Source organism: Microcebus murinus, chromosome 1, assembly GCF_040939455.1.
Source record: "Microcebus murinus isolate Inina chromosome 1, M.murinus_Inina_mat1.0, whole genome shotgun sequence".
Classification (NCBI taxonomy): domain Eukaryota; kingdom Metazoa; phylum Chordata; class Mammalia; order Primates; family Cheirogaleidae; genus Microcebus; species Microcebus murinus.
The window spans coordinates 152,826,039-152,845,170 of record NC_134104.1 but is presented as its reverse complement, the minus strand read 5'-3'; the positions used below and the strand labels follow the sequence as shown (position 1 = coordinate 152,845,170).

At 62.8% G+C, this 19,132-nt stretch overlaps 1 protein-coding gene across 4 annotated transcripts in view; it reads right to left on the bottom strand.

The window, feature by feature from the left end:
• Positions 1–485: 485 nt before the first annotated feature.
• The window catches only part of NBEAL2 (neurobeachin like 2), a 29,017-nt gene continuing 10,370 nt past the window's right edge, over positions 486–19,132 (bottom strand). For 2 of the 4 annotated variants that reach the window (XM_012771070.2, XM_012771072.3), the window contains exons 7-54: positions 18,755–18,840; positions 18,370–18,652; positions 18,129–18,235; positions 17,543–17,623; positions 16,095–16,178; positions 15,602–15,700; positions 14,564–15,162; positions 14,352–14,484; positions 14,150–14,269; positions 13,635–13,956; positions 13,345–13,427; positions 13,160–13,252; positions 12,764–12,938; positions 12,518–12,651; positions 12,006–12,165; positions 11,658–11,760; positions 11,330–11,492; positions 11,082–11,240; positions 10,739–10,898; positions 10,542–10,627; positions 9,848–10,366; positions 9,169–9,347; positions 8,913–9,072; positions 8,528–8,665; positions 8,074–8,433; positions 7,838–7,987; positions 7,544–7,701; positions 7,261–7,385; positions 7,042–7,177; positions 6,445–6,605; positions 6,029–6,345; positions 5,825–5,920; positions 5,361–5,485; positions 5,136–5,276; positions 4,927–5,057; positions 4,709–4,818; positions 4,499–4,616; positions 4,307–4,404; positions 4,121–4,237; positions 3,055–3,144; positions 2,859–2,968; positions 2,530–2,702; positions 2,316–2,410; positions 1,975–2,091; positions 1,718–1,876; positions 1,493–1,641; positions 1,019–1,154; positions 486–938 (exon numbers count right to left, since the gene is read on the bottom strand). In XM_012771070.2, the coding sequence (XP_012626524.2) occupies positions 837–938; positions 1,019–1,154; positions 1,493–1,641; positions 1,718–1,876; positions 1,975–2,091; positions 2,316–2,410; positions 2,530–2,702; positions 2,859–2,968; positions 3,055–3,144; positions 4,121–4,237; positions 4,307–4,404; positions 4,499–4,616; positions 4,709–4,818; positions 4,927–5,057; positions 5,136–5,276; positions 5,361–5,485; positions 5,825–5,920; positions 6,029–6,345; positions 6,445–6,605; positions 7,042–7,177; positions 7,261–7,385; positions 7,544–7,701; positions 7,838–7,987; positions 8,074–8,433; positions 8,528–8,665; positions 8,913–9,072; positions 9,169–9,347; positions 9,848–10,366; positions 10,542–10,627; positions 10,739–10,898; positions 11,082–11,240; positions 11,330–11,492; positions 11,658–11,760; positions 12,006–12,165; positions 12,518–12,651; positions 12,764–12,938; positions 13,160–13,252; positions 13,345–13,427; positions 13,635–13,956; positions 14,150–14,269; positions 14,352–14,484; positions 14,564–15,162; positions 15,602–15,700; positions 16,095–16,178; positions 17,543–17,623; positions 18,129–18,235; positions 18,370–18,652; positions 18,755–18,840 (7,700 nt within the window). In that variant the 3' untranslated portion in view covers positions 486–836. The remainder of the gene's footprint in view (positions 939–1,018; positions 1,155–1,492; positions 1,642–1,717; positions 1,877–1,974; positions 2,092–2,315; positions 2,411–2,529; positions 2,703–2,858; positions 2,969–3,054; positions 3,145–4,120; positions 4,238–4,306; positions 4,405–4,498; positions 4,617–4,708; positions 4,819–4,926; positions 5,058–5,135; positions 5,277–5,360; positions 5,486–5,824; positions 5,921–6,028; positions 6,346–6,444; positions 6,606–7,041; positions 7,178–7,260; positions 7,386–7,543; positions 7,702–7,837; positions 7,988–8,073; positions 8,434–8,527; positions 8,666–8,912; positions 9,073–9,168; positions 9,348–9,847; positions 10,367–10,541; positions 10,628–10,738; positions 10,899–11,081; positions 11,241–11,329; positions 11,493–11,657; positions 11,761–12,005; positions 12,166–12,517; positions 12,652–12,763; positions 12,939–13,159; positions 13,253–13,344; positions 13,428–13,634; positions 13,957–14,149; positions 14,270–14,351; positions 14,485–14,563; positions 15,163–15,601; positions 15,701–16,094; positions 16,179–17,542; positions 17,624–18,128; positions 18,236–18,369; positions 18,653–18,754; positions 18,841–19,132) is intronic. The other 2 variants (XM_020280300.2, XM_012771073.3) reach the window with 1 other exon arrangement.

Below are 19,132 nucleotides of genomic sequence, written 5' to 3'. Positions count from 1 at the left end.
TGATGGATCTGCTCAACTGGGCAGGACTGGGGACCAACAGGAAACGACGAGGTGGAGTGCCTGGGGAGGCTGGGTGCTAGTCCGTGGGAGACCCGAGCAGCACAGCGGCACAGGGTGGCACAAGAAGGGGTCAGAACAATGAGGAGCTACACTGAGCTGGAGGGGCGCGACCACCGGCCCTGTTGCCCATGTCAGGTACAGGAATGTGCACAGGAGCTGACGGGGCACCTGGCCCGGTGTGTGTCGGGAGTGCACGAATGGCGTGCAAAGGTGATCCGAGGAAGGACAGAAGGAGCGTAGAAAACACGAGCCAGGGGCCAGGGACTGAGCAGTACTCAGGTAAGGGGAAGCCACGCAGAGGGCGAGTGACCCCAGAGGGGGTCACGGACCAGGAGAAAGCGAGCCCAGCCAGACCGAGACAGCACCCCTGAGACGGCGGCCACGGCAGGCCCAGCGCGCGTGCACGCATACTCAGACCGAGCGGCTACAAAACGACACCAGGTTTATTGCTGAGAACGGGAGAACCGGCCGCCTTTAGGAATTAAGGCCACAGGCGGCCCTTGTGCTCTGCCCGCACCGGGACTTGGAAGCCGGGGACCCCCGCCCCAGACTGTGCAAAAAGTGCGCGGCGGCCGCAGAGGCCAGAGCTGGGTCTCGGGCAGCCCCTCAGCCGGCGAGGGGCGGGGCTTCCGGGAATGGCACCGCCCGCCAATCCTTGAGCTGGGCAGGGGTGGGGCCCCGCCCACCCCCGGGCCGCGACTCAGCGGCTCCTGGGCGGGGCCTCCCGGGCCGAGCCCGCTGGGGGCGGAGCCTGAGCAGCGGGGTGCGCCAGGCTGTCAGCGCGCCTCGCCCGGGTTGTACTCCGTCTCGCCCGAAGACACCTGGGAGATGCGCCGCGAGGACCGCCACAGCTTCCGCGCGAACTGGCTGCTCCGCACCTGGTGGGAGGAAGGGTGGGGTGGAGTCAGCCAGCCGCTGTGCCCCGCCCTGTTCGAGGCCCCCCTGCCCCTATCCTCACCTCGGAGGGCTGCCCTGCGCCCACCACAATAAGCTTGCCGTCCTCCAGGCCCACGAGCACGTGGCTGCGCTCCTTGGTCACAGCTACACTGCGGATGGGCACCTTCATGTGCAGGGGAGGCGCCGCCGGGAGCAGTCTGGAGTGGAGGAGGGGATGTACAGGAACTGAAAACTGCAAGGAGGCTCCGCGTTCAGCAGATAGATGTCTCATCATCCCATGTACCCTCTCTGTCCTCATTTTAAGGATGGCTAAACTGAAACCCTGATACATAAAGAGATGTCCCACAGCCGTGTGGCTAAGGGAGGCCCAGGGCAAGATTTTCCCATAGAGAGATGAGAGGGCAGGTAACACACCTTGAAGAAGGTATCCACAAATATGTATAGAGTATGTGGGTGCATAGGGGACACCCCTCATTATCCTCTGCCAATGAACACCAACTTTAGGGGCCATGAACCCATAAATGATGAGGCTCACTTGTTCAGGTGGAGGATGTGCAGGGCACACTGCGCGGTGCCCAGCAACACAAAGTCCTCTGTCACCGCCAGGGCTGTAGGCTGCTCTGCCAGAGGCAGTGAAGCCCGCAACCTCCCATTGACTGAGTACAGGTGCAAGGAGTAGGTGACCTGAAGGAAACGGAGTGTCAGCAAGGTTAGGATCCCAACTGCCCCTCTGTCCCTGCTGAGTACCACTTCACCATACCTGGGCCCCAGGACGTTCCCATGCAGAGCTCTGTACCACAATCTGGCCTTCAGATCCCAGTGCCAGGTGGGACACAGGTCCAGGCAATGTGACAAGTGGAGGCTGCAGTGCTGCCACAAACTGGCCACGGCGTACAGTGTGTATGATCACAGTTCCATTCTGTAGGAAGGCAGCTTGAAGTGCTGGGCAGTGGTCTCTGGGCTTTAAGGGCAGTGCCCAGCAAACTCCCCCTCTCCCAGGTACACGCATACACACACCTCGGATCCAGATACAGCCATGTCGAGTTCAGTGCTGATGGCCACACAGCTCACCGCAGCCTCATGCCCGTATAGGACCTGCACAGGCTTTGGTGCCAGCCCTACTGACAGACCACCCTATGGGGAACCAGGACTGGATTAGGACTGGCCCATGGATGAGAAGGCTGAGGCTCAGGACAGTGAAGGTCTTGTCCGAGGCCAGAGAGCTGGAGGGTCATGAAGCCCCAGACTTGCTTATGGCAGTGGAGGAACAGGGAAGATAGGAGGGCAGGATGGGAAGGTCACTGAGGGGGATGGGTCTAGGCTAGAGGGATGCCCATGGAGCTGCCCACCAGGCACACCTGCTGCAGGAGCCGCCACACCATGCACGTGGTATCCCGGGAGCCCGAGATGAGGTAGATGCCACAGGTATCCAGTGCAAGGCAGGTCACTACATCTGCATGGGGAGGAGAAGGTACAGGCAGGACAGAGTAGTCACAATCCTCTCTGGCCAGCCTCAGAGCCCCACTCTGCACCCACATGCCTCATTCTTCCCAGCTCTGGGGCTGCTCATACCAAGGTGGTGGCTGAGCTGGTTCAAGAGCTTGCCACGGGGTAGCGCAGTCACTCGCAGGCTGCCATCCCAGTGCCCACCGCTGAACAGCAGCTTTCCGTCGGGGGCCACTGCCAATGCTTGCCCACTCACACCACTGCCTGGCACCCACGGGCCACTGAGCAGTCGCTGCGCCCTGACCCAGTGAGGGGGATGGCAGGTGAGGCCAGGCCACATGGAAGAGACCCAGGCCCTCAGGGACCCTGGCCAGACCGCTCCCCTACAGCTGGCCTACATTCTGATTGTGCACAGGGCAGTCATAGCCCACCCCACCCACAGCCCTCTGTCCTACTTGGGGCTGCCCATGGTGGGGTCTTTGCTGAAGGTGAAGTAGTTGCTTATGTTGCGGTCATAGGGCAACCAGCTGTGGGTGCCCAGCAGCCCACTGGCACTCACGGTCACCTGTGGGCAGGAGGGGGGAGCAATGGGTTTGGGGCACAGGCAAAGCCGGGGTGGAGCTGAGGTGGGGCCCTGCCCAGTGTACTTACCAGCAGGTCTGGGGAGCCCTGGGTGATGAAGGAGTGGGGTTGCCGGTGGGGGACCAAGGCTAAAACCAGGGGCACACCATCACTGACAACCTGCAGAGTAAGAGCAGGGCTGGTTGTACCTGAGTGCCCACCAGGGCCCCTGCCACACTCTCTACTCCCTGGAGCACTGCCCTTTCTTTCCCTCAGCCCCCAGGGGTCACAAAGTAGGCATCACAGACCCAGAGGGTCCTCCAAGAAACGAGCAGGAGAGACCAGCGGGCCTGCAGGAGGGCATTTGAGAAAGTTAACAAGCAGCTAGGGCTGGGTGCAGTGGTTCACGCCTATAATCCTAGCACTCTGGGAGGCCGAGGTAGGCGGATTGCTCGAGGTCAGGAGTTCAAAACCAGCCTGAGCGAGAGTAAGACCCTGTCTCTACTGTAAATAGAAAGAAATTAATTGGCCAACTAATATATAGAGAAAAAATTAAAAAATTAGCTGGACATGGTGGCGCATGCCTATAGTCCCAGCTACTCGGGAGGCTGAGGCAGTAGGATTGCTTGAGCCCAGGAGTTTGAGGTTGCTGTGAGCTAGGCTGACACCATGGCACTCACTCTAGCCTGGGTAACAAAGCGAGACTCTGTCTCAAAAAAAAAAAGAAGCTAGGATGGACACAGAAGATCCTTCCAGAGTATGAAGCTTGGTCTTGACCTTGGTCCTCCCACCCCATTACTCTTTGTCCCCCTAGCCCAGTGGCAGGGAGAGAGGTGCGTAAAAAAAGTCAGGCCTGGGGACAACATTCCCAAACACAGGCAGTAAGGGAAGGGAAGGGTCAAGGCCAGATTTCCTCTCCCTCCTGATCTCTCTAAGCGTTTCAGGGTGTTAGGTGAGTCAACTCCTCGTCCTGGCCCTAGAAGAAGGTACCCCTTCTGCCCCCATACTCTTCTGATGTTTGGCTCCTTTTCCAAGGTGTCTTTAAATCTTAAATCAGTAAGACTGATTTAAGATTCCTATCTGCCCCAAAGGTTGGGAAGGACAGTGGGGTTAAACCTATTTCACAGAATGAGAAGTTGAGGCCCTATTCTCTCACTTCTGCGAAGAAAGCCTTGAGCTGGTCCAGATGCTGGAAGATGCTAGGTGAGTTAGTGTCCAGACGTGCAAGGCGATGGGCTGCTTCCTCAGCCGAGAGCCGGGTCGGATGCGGCTCCTATGGGCGAGGGGCCTGTCAGCACCATGGTATGGGCATCCCCGCTCCCGTCCTCCAAGCTGGCCTCACCTTTAGCAGCTGACAGGGAGTCTGGCCAAAGTTGCTGATAATGCCTTCCAGAGCTTTCCGTTCCCGCTCATCCGTCACATGGTCCAGGTCTACGGCCCCTAGACAGGCAGGTGGAGCAGTGAGGACTCTGTCCTCTGCATTCGCCCTTCCCGATCTGGACCCAGCCTGGCTCGAGCCCAGCGCACTGCCCACCTTCGTAGGTGCAGTAATAGAAGACGTTGAGGGCCTCCTCGGCCGCCGGCCCCCGCTGCTTGTAGCCGAAGATGAGGTCGATCCACTCGTGCAGGTGAGCAGACACATACTCCGACTCCTGGAGTGGGGATGGGACAGGCAGCCAGGTCGGCTGGGCCCCCCCACGGCCCTGAACCGCAGCTGCCCGCCTGTGTGTGGTCCCCTCCTCACCAGAGCCTGGCGGTGCTGCTGGATGAAGTCCTCGGGAGAGCTGGCCCACGGGGGCAGCACCACGTCCCCCACCTTCTCGTTGGTCAGCTGGAGGCAGCCCAGGTCGAAGCCTGGCACAGGACTGAGTCAGCCGTGTCCCTGTGGGGGCTCAGCGCTCCCTGGCCGCCCCCAGCCTGTGCTCCCTCTCCTCGCGCCCACTGCCTGCGCCTCGCACCCACCGTTCTGGTTCTCCAGGAAGTCGGGGAAGTAGAAGAACTCCGGGATGAGCTCCTTCACGTCGGCAGGACTCTCCAGGCGCGCCTGCCAGGCTGCCGCCACCGAGTGGAACTGCCGGTCAGAGCAGTCGAAGCTGGGGAGGACACGGCCGAGGTGAGTGGGGAGAAGGTGCAGCCGGAGGGAAGAAGTGGGGCGGGCCCAGGGTGCGCACCGGCCGCTCTGCAGCTGGATGTGCAGGGAGGTGAAGGGCTCCACGCGGATGAGGTAGTGCATCACGCCTGCTGCGTTGGAGTAGTGGGTGCCGTAGTGGAACTTGTCGATGGTGCCCGCCGGGTCCTCAAAGCTCTCATACCTGGGGCCACAGTTAGGGGCAGTCAACAGAAGCCCTCCCCTCGCCCACCCCACCTCTCCAGGCCCGGCCTGTCCACGTGCTCACTTCTCCCTCACGAGATGAGCATGCTTGGGGTTCACCACACCGATGGGCTTGGACAGGTCCCGGAAGACAGCTGGGTTGCTGAGGTCCAGGGTTGGGGAAACGTAGTCCTGCAGGACCCAGGGAAACTGGCCACCCAGCCAGGCTGCATAAGGACCCTGATGGTGGGTACCTGCCCACCCTGCCCTGCCCTGCTCTGCCCCTCAGGAAAATGGGCACAGAGCCTGGCCACAGGTCGAGGGAGCAAGACAAACTGTTCTGGGACAGGATTCCTTTTGGGGAACAGAGGCCAGGAATAAAGGGGAGTGGGGCTGGGGTCTGTGGGACAGAGGCCAGGCCTTACTCGGAGACACACCTACCCAGGACCCACTCGGGGCTTGGCCCACTGACAGGTGCCCACATTGGGGGAACCAAATGCAGACAGATGAGAGGGGCAGGGGTAGAGGCGTGCAGAATGGGGCCCTCACCACGGGGTACTGAGACAGGTCATTGTAGGTCCTCCCTGCAATGGTGTTGAGTTGCATCAAGTACTCGAAGTTGGATATCTCGCGCTGTACCCATTTCTGGAGGCAGACGCGGGCAAGGGGTGAGCCGGCTGGGCTATCCAGCACTGCCCCCGCCCTCAGGCTTCTGACCTCACAGCCCACCACCTCTCCCTCCAGGACTGTCACCTGGGTGAGGCCTGAGGCACGCAGCATCTCCTGCGGGGAGCGGCTGCTTAGGTAGCCTTGAGTGGGGGGCCGCAGGCGCCGGAGCCACGAATACACCTGGTTCCGCACCTGGGTGTGGTGTGGGACGGGGCAGGGCTGGAGCCTGGGAGCCTGGCAAGGAGATGAGGCCGGGGTCCCGGCCCCCTTGCACGGGAAGTTGAGGAAGTAGTTGGCCTGATCGATGAAGAAGAGCTCCAGAGCCGAGCGGCGCAGGTTGAAACGCCGCAGGTGGACCTCACGCAGCTGGGCCAGCGGGCGCCGGAAGTCATGGCCGAGGCCTGGGGGGGTGAAGAGCGGGTTTGGGGCTCACTCACTGCAGCCCCGCCCAGACCCTAGCCATTCCCTGCCGCTCCCCAACCCACCCCACCAGGACACACCCTCCTCGGTTTCCACGCGCTCAGGGCTGCCGTCATAGAAAGATATGTGCTGTGTGGTGATCTCCAGCAGCCCTGGGACCACAGCCACGACCGTCACCAGCTGGCACTCAGCCGACAGCACCAGCTTCTCGTGCTGTTCATCCAGCTCTGCCGCCTCCATCCTAAAGACCAACACCCACTTCAGGCTCCAGGACCCCCGTCCTGACGAGTCCAAGGGCCACACTCTTCAAGCGCCTTCACGTCATGAGGTACATACGCTCGTGCCTCCCAGAGAGTGAGGAGCAGCGCCAGTCCCTCCTCCTACCTGAGCTCCTAAATATCTTGCCAGGACACCAAGCTCTGTCCCCTGGCTCCCCTCACCCAGCCCCTGCCCACTTCCTGGGGCCCCTTCCCACTCCGGTTGGCGTCTCAGTCCTGCTCTGGGTGCCTAGCTAGCACCCAATGCCCCCGCCCCCACCTGACTTTGGACAGTCCTTTCAAAGGGGACTGAAGTTGGGCAGCAGGACACGGCCTCAGGGAGGCAACAGCACAGCAGGTGCACACTGGAGCGGCCCCTTGCCCGCTGCCCGGCCGGGTCTCTCGAGGGGCCCCACTCACACGGTCTCCAGTGCAGCCAGCTCGTCCTCGCCCAGCTGGTCTTCCTGCAGCTCCTCCGGAGGGGTACTCACTTTGGCCTCTTTGGTCACTGCCAGAGGCAGTGAGGCCTCCTCGCTGGGTGTCAGGGGAACCTCACCTGTAGGGACCAAGGGTACTCAGCCGGAGAAAGGCAGGACTGGAAGTATGAGTTGGGTGGACGCAGCTGGCACACTCTCTCACCCAGATTGTCGCGGAGGGCGCTAGCTTCCAGGTGAGGGTCGAAACGATGGTTGGGCACCAGCTTCAGACGCATGCGTGAGTAGGTCTCAGCACTGGACAGTTTCCAGTGAGGGGTGGGGGGGTCTCTGCAGAATGTCCCCAGTGGCAGTTACAGATAGGTAGAAGGCTGTAGACCCCCATTCCTTCCCAGGCCCCACCCCAAAGGCACTCTGGGGCTTCAGGTCGCTCCCTCCCTATCAAGCCCCGCCTCTCGCCCCGTGGCTCCGCCCCACGCCTGGCCCACCTCAGCGCCCAGGCCCCGCAGGGGCTGGAGAGCTGGCGCCACAGCGCCCCCCAGTGCAGCAGGGCGGTCGACTGCTGCGCCGCCTGCTGCTTCAGCACCACTGAGTAGCGCAGTCCCTCCTGGCGCGCCGACCGCTGTGCAGGTTCCAGCACCAACTCCTGGGGCGAGGGGTGGGGGATGGGTCAGTCCCGCTGGCTGCAGCCTGTCCTGCCCCCAGTCCTCCACCCGGCCCTTCAGCTGTCCCCTGGGAGCACGTGTGGAGCAGCTCGCTGTCCCCCACCCTGGGCAGCACACCTGGAAGGCCCGACGACTGTAAGCACGGTCCCGCTGGCGCTGCTGCCCGCTGCTCATGAGCATGTCATAGCAGGCGTTCCAGAAGCCCGACATGAGGTCGTGGCTCTTGGCGTACGTGTCCATTTCGAACTGAGACATGGTGGGCTGCACCTGCAGGGTTGGGCACAGAGAGGAGATAGGTACTAGAAGTGGGCCCCAGCCCCCATGCCACCTCCTGGGCCCCTGCCTCCAGGTACCTGCTTGTCAATGAAGTGGCGCCATTCAGGTGTGACACAAAAAGCCTGGAAATCCTCGAAGAAGGTGGGGCTGCCATTGGTGGGCGGCAGGGAAGGCAGTCCCCACTGCAGCCCCAGTGGCCCATAGGCACGGTCCAGCAGCGTGCGCACCAGTGGCACCAGCCACGAGCATCGCTCTGCAGCTGCTGCAGCTGCATGTGGGGGCGCCGTATCCTCGGTGGCCTTCTTGGAGGAAGCGGTGTTCAGGGCCCGCCCCAGTGCAGCCTCCAGCTTGGAGAGCACATAGCAGGCCTCCTCCCGGCGGGGTGGCACTGTGGTCTGCAGCAGCATGTGTAGCTTCACGTAGGCCTGGGCATGCAGCTGTGGGTATAAGCAGGGAGTGGGTGGCACCCAGCCTCTCAGAGCTCCCTACGCCTGCCACGCCCCCTACCCCCACACCCAGCCCTGTGCTCACCTGTGGGTCTTCCAGCAGGATGTAGCCTAGTACTAGCCGCAGGCCAATCTGTGCCATCTCACGGAGATCAGCTGTGCCGTTGGCCAGGTGCGGCCAGGCTCCCAGGCGATCAAGCAGGCTGCACACGCCTTCAAAGAGCTGCCACACATAACATATTCCTGACAGATGTCACCAGAAGAGGCCAGGAGTCCATGGGGAGGGAGCAAGGTAAAGTCTGGGCTGGGGCCAAGTGGGTTTGTGCACACAGACGAGCCCACCCTTACGAGCACCTGTACAGATGCCCCCACAACAGGACACGTGGACTCCGCCACCTCCTGGAGCAGGTGCCTGCAGGCTCGGGTACACAGGGGAGCTCACGTGGCTCGCGCTCCTGTGAGCAACGCACCTTTTCACTCCACAGCTCCTGGTTGCCGTGGCCCTCGGCACACAGGAAGTCCTGCAGCAGGCGCAGCAGCCAGAGTGCCTGCTGGGTGAGGCTGGCCAGGCCCCCGACGGGGGCCCCCTTGATGTCGGTCAGGGCTGACTCCAGCATCATCTCCAGGAGGCTGGGGGTGGCGAGGCACTCAGGTGTCTACCCTGCTGACTGCCTGCCTTGCCCCCGGGCTCCCCAGGCCCCTCATCCTCCCACGTTGCCCTTTCACCTGCGCTTGATGTAGTCTGGGGGGCGCACGAGTGTGGCTGAGGCCCCCAGCTGAGTAAGCACAGAGAAGACCTGGCCACGCTCCCGCCAGGCAGCCTCATCGGTGCCCTCCACGCCCCACCATGTCACTGAGAACAGCACGTTGGTGAGCAGGTTGCACAACTCCTCCTCGGAGGTTTGCTGTGGGCACAGGTGGTGGAGTGGGTAGGCTGGGGAGGGAGGCCATCAGGCTGACCCCTGCCACCCCCACTCAGCACCCCTCGTCCACCTGCTAGTAGGAGCAGCAGGAGGCAGAGCGTTCAGCTAACAGGTGGCCTGGTGCCGAGGGCCTGGGTTCTGCCACTACCTGAATTCCAGGGAGAATCCTGGGGTCTCGCTGGACTCCCAAGAGCAGATGAGGCAGTTCTCACAGGACGAGCAGAGGCTCATCGCCAAGCCCAGAAGCACAAGGCAGAACCCTCAGGGCCATGCTGCCCTCACGGACTCTGCCCTCCAGGCTTTCTTGAGGTTCCCTGAAGCCTGGCTGGCAGCCCCCACTCTGGCTCCCTGTGACTCGCCCTGTTCCGGGACCCCCTTGGGAGCACAACTGCAAGTGAGAGCTACAAGGGGGGCAGCAACAGGCCCGACTGCGGCATCCTCCTGTGGGTACCATGCGGTGGCAGAGGGTGGGCCCGCCTTACCTGAGGGTTGCTGGTGTTGGAGGTGTCATCCCCGCTAACGGGGGGCTCCGGGAGGCTACCGTCCTCCAGCACGTTGGAGAGACTGGAGCTGTGGCGGCCTTGGGCAGCAGGGAAGGGCCGCGGACCATCCAGCGGGGAAGGTGTGCCAGGCTGGCTGGCTGGAGTCAGAGTCCCACTGCTGCTGCCGCCACTAGCAGAGTTGCCTGAGCCCACGCTGGCCCGTTCCAGGCCCAAGTCGAAGGGCGAGCAGAATGGGGAGAGGGCGTGGTAAAAGGCTTCAGGGGGGCAGGAAAGCCCTGAGGGCAGGAAGACATCTGAAGGCTCAGCAGGTGACTCAGTGGGTGGCTTGGGCAGGGCTGGCTCTGGGGAGGTGGGTGGCTCTGGGGCAAAGGGTGGGGGACTGCCAGCCGTGGTCGTGGTCGCCTCCAGGACATACAGCCGGGTCAGGACATCCTGCCAGCCAGCTTGTTGGGCCAGTAGCCGCACTACGTCCGAGAGTTTGTAGATGAGGTGGAAGAGCTGCGGGCCAGGGCACAGCGAGTGAGGGACACGTCTGACTGCCAGCACCCAGACCCCACTCCTGGGGCCTTTGCAGGGGAGGCCACCAGAGACCCCTTGTCACAGACAGGAAGAGTGAAGTCCAGAGGGCAGAAGCTGCACCCTGTTCCCCAAAGCTCTCGTCTCTCCCACTCACCTGGCGACAGATGTCCAGGCGAACACTGAGGTCGGCCTGGAGGGACAGCTGTACCACAGCCAGCAGATCTGAGAGGTTCGGGCGGTCTGGGAGGACGGGCAGAGGGGCCTGAGAGAGCGGCCCCCGTGCCAACACCACCTCCCGCTTCCCACCTGCCCCATTTTCCTGACATGTCACTCCCCTCAACCAGGTTGTACCTGCCCCCAGGAACAGCTTGTAGAGGCCCTGGCAGAGCTGGGGGGAGACAGTGCCCTCGGGCAGGCAGGCGACAAGACCCTGAAGACCATAGTCCGGCAGCCGCAGCCGCTGACGGCCCCAGTCAGGTAATCGCTCGTTCTGCTGCAGTCTGCGCAGGATCTGCGTGGGATCATTGGGAGACTATCATCATGGGGAAGGGGTCACTGTAGGAGGGGAAGTCACCACGCAGTTGTGTGGCTCGAGGGAAGGCCTGTGAAGGCAGCTTTATCCGCTGGCCCAAGGCCTGCACCTCCCTGGCCCCCAGCAAATGGGATGCCGGGGGCGGAGGTGGGCTGCGAGTACCTTGCAGACTCGGTCATGCAGCAGAGGCAGCGGCCTTGGCCGCACCAGCAGTGCCAGCAGCACTTCGAGGTTCCCCGACTCCACCAGAAAGACAGCCAAGGACTCCTGCGCCGCGGAGCCCTGCAGCAGTGCCAGCAGCAGGTCCAGTGCTCCCACCACCTGGGGGTGCAGAGTCTCACATTGGGCTGGGCCCCCCGATGGTCCACACACCCCTCACCCAAGCCTCACCCTCGCCAATGCCAGCTTACCTGGCCATCATCACCTGGGGCCACCAGAAAGCTCAGCACGACCTGTGCGACCTGCACGCCATCTGCTGAGATGCTCCGCACCAGGAACTCCCGAGCCAGGCTCAGGAGCGACGTCTGCATCGTGCGCAGGTCGTCAGCAGCCAGGGGGTGCTCCCGCTGCAGGCTGGCAGGTCCAGCGTGCACACCCAGCCAGGCCCAGGAGAACGGGGTGGGGGGGGACAGAAATCAGGGAGAGTGGGCAAGGGAGCTGGGGAAGCACACCGTGCTGTCCCTAAAGCCAGAGGCCATGTGTCAGCCCCCATTGCCCATCTGGCCCCACCGGCCTCACCTGTAGTGGGTACGCAGGGCATCGAGGATGAACTGGACCCCATACTTCTTGCACAGCCTCTGTCTGTGCTCACGGGCCACGCTGGACATGTACTGGATGTGGCCTGAGTGGCATCAGCAGAGGGCTCAGGCCACCGGGCTGAGCTGGGCCCATCAGATCCTCCAGGACAGGGCCATGTGCCTGTCAGACTTCCCGGGGCAGGGCCCTCACACCCCCCAGGCCTCACACCCCCCAGGGCAGAGCTGGATTCCTATCCCAGACACCCCTCGGATCTCCCCGAGCAAGGTGGTAACTTCTCAGCCCACACCTGCCCTGAGGCTGGCCTCTTACCCAGGTCCCCACACCTACCGAGGCGGACAGCAAAGTCACTGAAGGCCCAGAGGTGAAAGTTGAAGAGCAGATGCTGGTAGAGCAGGTACAAGAGGGGCCTGCTGCTCTCGGCTGCCACCTGCTCCATCAGCAGCTGGGCGGACATGAGCACGTTCATGTCCATGGCCCAGCTGGGAACCTGGGGCAGGAGGAGAAGTGGGGCTGAGACGACAGGCACCTGTCTGCTCTCCGAGCCTCTCAGCTGCCAGCCTTGCCCGCACAGCCATGATAGACACACATGTGGCCACCTTCCTGCTCCAAACCCTTCAGTGGCTCCTGCTGTCTCTGAAGTGCAGGTCCCCTGCCCCAGCCTACGCTGGCCCTTCCCCAGATCCTCTCAGCTAAACCCTGCCCAGCCTTTCAGGTCTCCAAGCAAGTGCTGCCTCTCCCAAGAGCTTCCCCCTGACGGACAGAGCATCAGGTTCCCCCACCCAGCCGCTCGGTCAGATAGGTGACAGCCCCATCCCTGCACCTGCCCCACCAGGCCCCACCTTTCGCAGGAGGGCCCCGATGATGGCAGGCCCCTGGCACTGCACCAGGCTGTCCTGGTTCACCGCGTGGCCCTGCAGGAAGTTCCGCAGCATCAGCAGAAAGGCCGCCACCCCGTTCCTCTCCATGCGCTCCTCTGCCAGAAGGCGAGAGATGAGTTGCAGGGCCTGGCTCGGCCACGAGACCTCCAGCACTCCAACCCCTCATGCCAAGAGTCCCTCCCTGCAACCCACACCAGGGACACTTACCTGAAGACTTGCCCAGGGGGAGAAGCAGGCGCTGGGTGTTGTGGCCAGAGGTCAACTCAGGCCCCACGAGGTCATGTGTTTCAGCCGGGCCTGCCTCAGCCTCTTGGGGCTGCGCTGCCACTTGGTCCAGCAGAGGCAGCAGGACACCCATGCCCCCCACGCAGCTCACTACATCCTGGGGCAGGTGGATGGTGGTGAGGGGGCGCCGCCCAGCCAGCTTCCTACCCCACACCGCCCTGCGGCCCACCCAGCCTGGGGACCTGATGCAGGGGACGTCTGCTCTCTTGCAGTGGACTCCCAAGACCCTCCAGGGTGCCACCCCCCACCCTGCTGGCTCCATACACATGTGTGCTCCATGCTCATGCCTCCACACGCTGCCCACATGTGCACACGCACCTTCACGTCCCAGGTCTCCACCCTGTGTCCCGTCAGGCGGCCATCCAGCCCGTGGCTGGGGGACAGGTCCAGGCAGATGTTGTTCTTACAGGCCTGGGGGAGGAGAGCGAGCAGGCGGCTAGGTCGGATGGAGGAGCGGGGAGCGACAGAGTGTGGGAGCCAGGGTTGCCCCCCACCCGCAGTACCTGAGGGGAGTAATGCAGAAGCAGCTTGCCGCCCAGCTCCTGCAGCTCGCCCTCGGGCTTGAAGGGTGCCGTCTCATTGGGCCCTGGGGGTGGGCAGGGGCCTCAGGTCACTGGGCCCCTGGCTGCACCCCATCCAGACCCTGCCTCCTCCCTGCCTGACCAAACAGACCCCCAGGGACACTTTCTCTGCCCAGAACCCTCAGTTTCTGGCCTGAATGCTTCATCAGTCACAGCCCCGGGGGCTTGGGACACCGGGGTGGGGCTGGGGCCGGGCGGAAGGTGCGGCTTACCCAGGGCGCATAGGCTCCGCACAGCCGCCGCCTGCAGGGCTTCATGGAAGATGGCCACGGCCCCCAGCTCACCCTCCAGGGACGTGGGGCTGCCCCACCGAGTGTCCTGTGTGCCCGCAAGGGTGGAGCTGATGCTGCTCTCCTGCAGTGGGGCCGCCAGCCCAGACGCCCAGCCGAGGCCTGTGGAGGCTGGGACCGACTGGGAGCGGGTGAGGGAGGGGTGGGTGTGAGCTGCGGCGGCGGGGACTGGTGGCGTGGGCAGCCCGGTGGTGGTGGTGGTTGTGCGGTGCCCGGCAGAGCCGATACAGCAGGAGGAGAAAGGCTGTGGGGCCAGGTTGGGGAGCAGTCAGGCCGCAGGGAAGCCTGGGGCTCCACCGACATCCCGTTCCTCAAAGTGACCTCCGAGGCTGCACAGACCCCAGAGGCTGAAGAGACCTACAGGGGCTCCAGGCTCCCCACCATGTTCCAAGTCCCCCCACCCCACCCAAGGCCTCCCGGAACCGTGCGTGGCACACCTCACTGAGGGAGGGGCAGCGAAGGGGTGCTGTCTTGACCAGATGGCCGTCTTTGTAGATGTAGACCAGGTTCTGGCTGAAGGGCCGGCGCCCAGGCACGTGGACGACAGCCACACAGTGCTAGAACGGAAGCCACACATCAGGCCATGTTTGGGACGTGGCACCCCCTGCACTGGGCCCTGCGAGAAGGATGGGGGCTCACCCAGGCAGAGTCGGCGAAGGACACTTCGGGCAAGCTCATGGTCAAGTACTCCTTCCGTGTGCACACAGCCACCACCAGGGTCCCAGCCGCCGTGAAGAAGGCCTCAAACCCTGAGCCGCTGCTGGTGAAGAAGCTGGGGGCAGGCAAGCCGGTTATGCTGCCTGTCCCTGCTCACCTTGGCAGGAGGGTCCTGGCTTCTGGCAGTGACCCACCTGTATAGCTGCTTTCGCTGGAGCTGCCGGGTGGGGGCTGGGGCAAGCACTGCATCCGTGGGGTGCAGACAGAGCCAGGCATGGAAGGTGAAGCCAGGTCCTGGCCACCGCTGCACTGGGGGCACCATGATACCCGCCATGCTGGGTGTGAGGTCAAAGTAGCGCAGGGCACGTGGCCCCTGGTGCCTGGCCATGCCTGATAACGCGCGGATGATAGCACCTGCGTGTCGTGCCTTCCCAGCCTCGGCTCCACCTGGCCCCGAGTCCAGCCCTGGTGGGGGGCGCAGCAAGCGACGCAGCTCCAAGGGCCTCAATGACACACGACCCAGCGCTTGCAGCAGTGCCAACACCTGCTCCTGGCAGCGGGCCCCCAGCGATACTCCCATGCTGAGTGTCTCCAACAGGCAGCCCACCAGGCCCGCCTGCACGCAGGTGGCACGGCTGGCAGGGCAGCTGTCACACAGCCACCGGAGGCGCTGCGCTAGGAAGAGCCGCAGCTCGGCCGTGGGCAGTGCTGGTAGCCACTGCGTCAGCACCAGCACCGGCTGCTCGTTGCGGATTGGTGGGGGTGGGCATGTGCTGTGGTCACCCTCCACAGCCTGTGGGTGGAAAGAATGACAGTCCCCGGTCAACTGTGGCACCCTGCCAACAGGGGAACTTCCTGTCCCCATTTACTGGCCTACAGCAGGACAGAGCAACATGGGCGACTCCATCCTGCCCACAGGTTGTGTGTGAGGCTCAGAGGAGCACCGGTAACTGTCACTACTAATAGCAGTCCTTCAGCGCTGGTGACCCCTGAGCCTCAGTTGTCAGTGTGGGTTGGCCTCACCTAGCTGTGTCTTCCTAGGATGCCCCTGGGCGTGCTCATGTTTAGCTGCCTCTAAGGGCCCACACCGTCCAGAATCCTCAGGCCACGGGTCACACTACATACTGGCCACAGTCAGCACAGTCCCCCAAGGTGGAGAGCCCGCCATCTGTGGTAACCCTGACTCAGGCCCAGCTGCCTCTGGGACCCTGGTCCCAAGCTCCTGTCCTCACCATGTTGAGCAGCTCTTGCAACAGCCGATGGGTGGGAGGACCGTGACTCTGCAGAACCTCCTGCAGGTGAGGGTAGCCGATGCGTTCCTTAAATACCTCCTGTGTAAGGTAGCGTGCGACAGAAATGAGCACGGTTCCCACGGGAACCCTGGAAGGGCTATGCCTCTGCGTCACCGTGCTGGCAGGGTGGGGGTGCAGAGGAATTGGGGCATGGGTCCACCTGGGAAAGCTGCACATGGTGGTCAGCCCACAAGTATCCCTCCCCCATCCAGCCCTGACCTAGGACATCCAGCTCCCAAGGACAGACATGTGACCATGCCCACCCAGCGTGCTGAGCTATGCCCAAGCGCATACGATAGTCACCTCCTCAGCTCACTTGCTTTGCTCCAGGGAGCAGGATTCTTATGGCCACCAGCCAGGCCCGTTCTGGGGACATGTGGTCAATTTAACTCCATCCCACACCCCCACTGCAGCCGGGGTGCAGCGTTCTCACCTTGGCTGACGCGGAGCCGCTCATGATGCAGGTCAGCACCCGCACTACGTGGACTGCAATGGCATCTGCGTCTTGGTCCAGAACCTTGGGGTAGGGAGGGGCAGTCAGGAGAGGCAGGGGACAGGGTATCATAGCTGGCAGCACTCTGCAGTAGAAGAGGTGCAGGGCCAGGCATCTCAAGGCACGTGGCTTGTGCTGGATTAGCTACCATGCCAGGGAACCAGGCCCTCTACTCCTTCCCCCAGCTGCTATGACCCTATCCTGAATCTAGGGCCGTCTCAGAGCGGCTTGGCAAGAACCACTCTGACAAAGAGGCATGGAAAGAAACCCAGGCTGGGAAGGGCCTCACTGGGACAGATCAACAGTGGACACTCGCTGTACCCCCCACTCCCCGCTTCTCTGGTGCACTCCAGCCCCCACCCGTCCCCACTCAAGCTAGACACAGGTGTGCAGGCAGGCCAGCAAGTGCCCATCACCCACAGAGATTGACAGGAGTCAGGGATTTAGGGACAATCAATCATGGGATGTTCGAACCAGAAGAACCTTCGAGACCTTTAAGTCTTACCCTGCCCCCTAGATCCAGGTGGGGACACTGAGGTTCAGCCGGGCTGAACCTGACAACCACAGGTACCCTGTTCACTCCCCCTGCTCTAGCCTGAGGGGCTGAGGGTTTAAGGAGGTTGTCAGCAGGTGCTAGGCCATATTTTGGCCCCATGGGGCTTTCAGTCCCAGCTCTGCCTGACTCCCCAAGTGACTTCAGGCAACTTTCTTTCCTTCTCCAGGCCTCGGTTTTCTCATCTGATAAACGAAGGGCATCACCTTGCCCTGCCTGCTTTGTGGATGCATGGACGTGCAGGCTCTTGGGAAATGAGCATGTGCAGGGGACACCTGGGGCTGCTTACGAAGACAAGCCAGGTTTAGGGCTCTGGAGGTTGGGCCCGCATGTTGAGCCACCAAAAAGGAAGGGTGCCCCATGCAGAGCCCCCAGCTGTCACCCTGCGGCCTCCTCCAGCCCTATGCAAGGTGAGGTGGGGGCACATCGTGAGGGCCTGCGGACTCCCAGCAACCTGCTTAGGGTGGGCACAGGAAAGAAGTGGCCCCATGTTGGAGACCCCTACTCTGTGAGTGACTACAGCCAAATTCCTGAGTATCTGGGCTTCTGTTTCCCTTTCTGAGAAAGGGGGGTGGGTGGCTGAGAGTTTCGAAGGTTCCTTCCAGCTCGGCGCAGCCAGACCCCAGCTCCCGACACTACCACCAGGCAGGGCATAGACCACCTCCTGCCCCATTCCTTAGGATGGGGACTTGGAAGGCAGGTGAGACAGCATGGGGGACCCACACCCATTGCTAGGCCACATCAGGCCCAACATACATCCGCTATAGTGCAGGAAAGGCTCAAAGAGAGAGTCCCAGGGGGTGGGTGCCTGAGCTGGTCAGCCCCAGGATGGTACCTTCTGGACATCGGGCTCTGTCAGTAACCGGGTAGCCAGGTCACTGTCCCCCTCAGGGGGCGCCCGGGCCTGCAAGTACAGCTGTGGGGAAGGCGGAGGGCACAGGGTAAAGGAGGCAAAGAAGAGAGGGGAGGAAGATGAGGGAGGGCGGGGTTAGGGCAGGACCAGGGGCAGCTGCCAGGCCTCTGCCCCAGAGGGACGAGCACCCCCACTAGGCCACCAGGCACTAGGGAAGAACAGGGTGCTGAGCCGCCCACGCCCTGCTCAGACGGGCGGATGAGCGTGGACACTGCATCTGAAGCAGCTGAGCCCTCCTCCAGCCCCTGTACTTGGGGCCAAGGAAAGGGAAACCAGGGGCAGGAAAGCTCCCTTCCTTCTATAACAACCCCCCTGTGGGGTACAGAGCCATCCCTTTAGGGGCCTCTAGGGGACAAGCCCTTGTCCCTGCGCAAGTCTGACCCGCCAGCTGCAACCCCCTCCCACCCCGCCTGGTCCAGCCTGTTTTTGCTCAGCAGCAACTCGGCACCTACGAGTGGCTCTGCAGGCTCCGGTTCCAGCCAGCACCCCCAGCCCGGGCCCCACCCACCTTGCTGTTCTGAATGAGGCGAGTGAGGTGTTCGAAGCAATTGTTGCTGAGGAAGGTGGCCTGCAGCACGGGCCGGTCCTCACATGCCAGCATCATGGGGATGGCGTCTGTGGAAAGGTCAATGGTGAGGCCCTGCCCAGGCCCCTCCAGACAGCCTTTAAAACCTCCTTTCCCGAGCTGCCCAGTCCCGCCTCTCCATCATCACTTGGGCCTTCCCCTCGTGGTGCATACCCATACCCACCTAGCATGCTGACCCGCAGAGTCACGAGGGCCTCTTCAGAGCCTGAGCTCGGACCAGCGGGCCAGTCGGCATTAAGGACATGGAAGTAGGCCTCAAGCAGGGCCCGAAGCTCTGGCCCCCGGGGGGGCGCACGGCTGGCATGCAGGACATGCACTGCACCCACGAGCGCCTCCAGCGCCAGCGGCACCAGGCGGGGGTCCTGGGCTGGCACGTGGCCCCAGGCCCGCACCACACCCAGCAGGCCCTGCACAGAGCCATCGCTCACAGCCATCTGCCCGTTCTCCTGCAGGTGTGACAGAGACGGGTAGTGGAAAAGAGGCTCACCCAGCAAAGAGACCCGAGACGGCGGCCACCCTCTGGCCCACAGGCTCAGCTCCCAGCCTACCTTTCCCCCTGCAAGGACCGCGCCAAAGAGGTGGATGAGACGCAACAGCAGCACGGGAGGCAAGTGATCTGCATCCTGCAGGCTCTCTGGGTAGGGGGTGGTGGGCAGGGCAGGGCAGGACAATGTCACCAAGGTCGCAGGGCTATGGACCCAGGGGACTGCACAAGAGGTGAGTGCCCTGGGGTGGAGGGGAGAGGGAGCTGGGCCAAGTAAAAGACTCAATCTGAGGGAGAAGACCTGGCTATGCCTGGGGGAGTCTAAGAAGTCATGGCTCTATTCTAGGGGGTCTAAAAGGGACATACCCTTCTTTAATGGTCTTGAGGAGGCAGGCCCTGCCCTGAGAGCCTAGCCAGTTCCACAGATCCTGAAGCCTCAAAT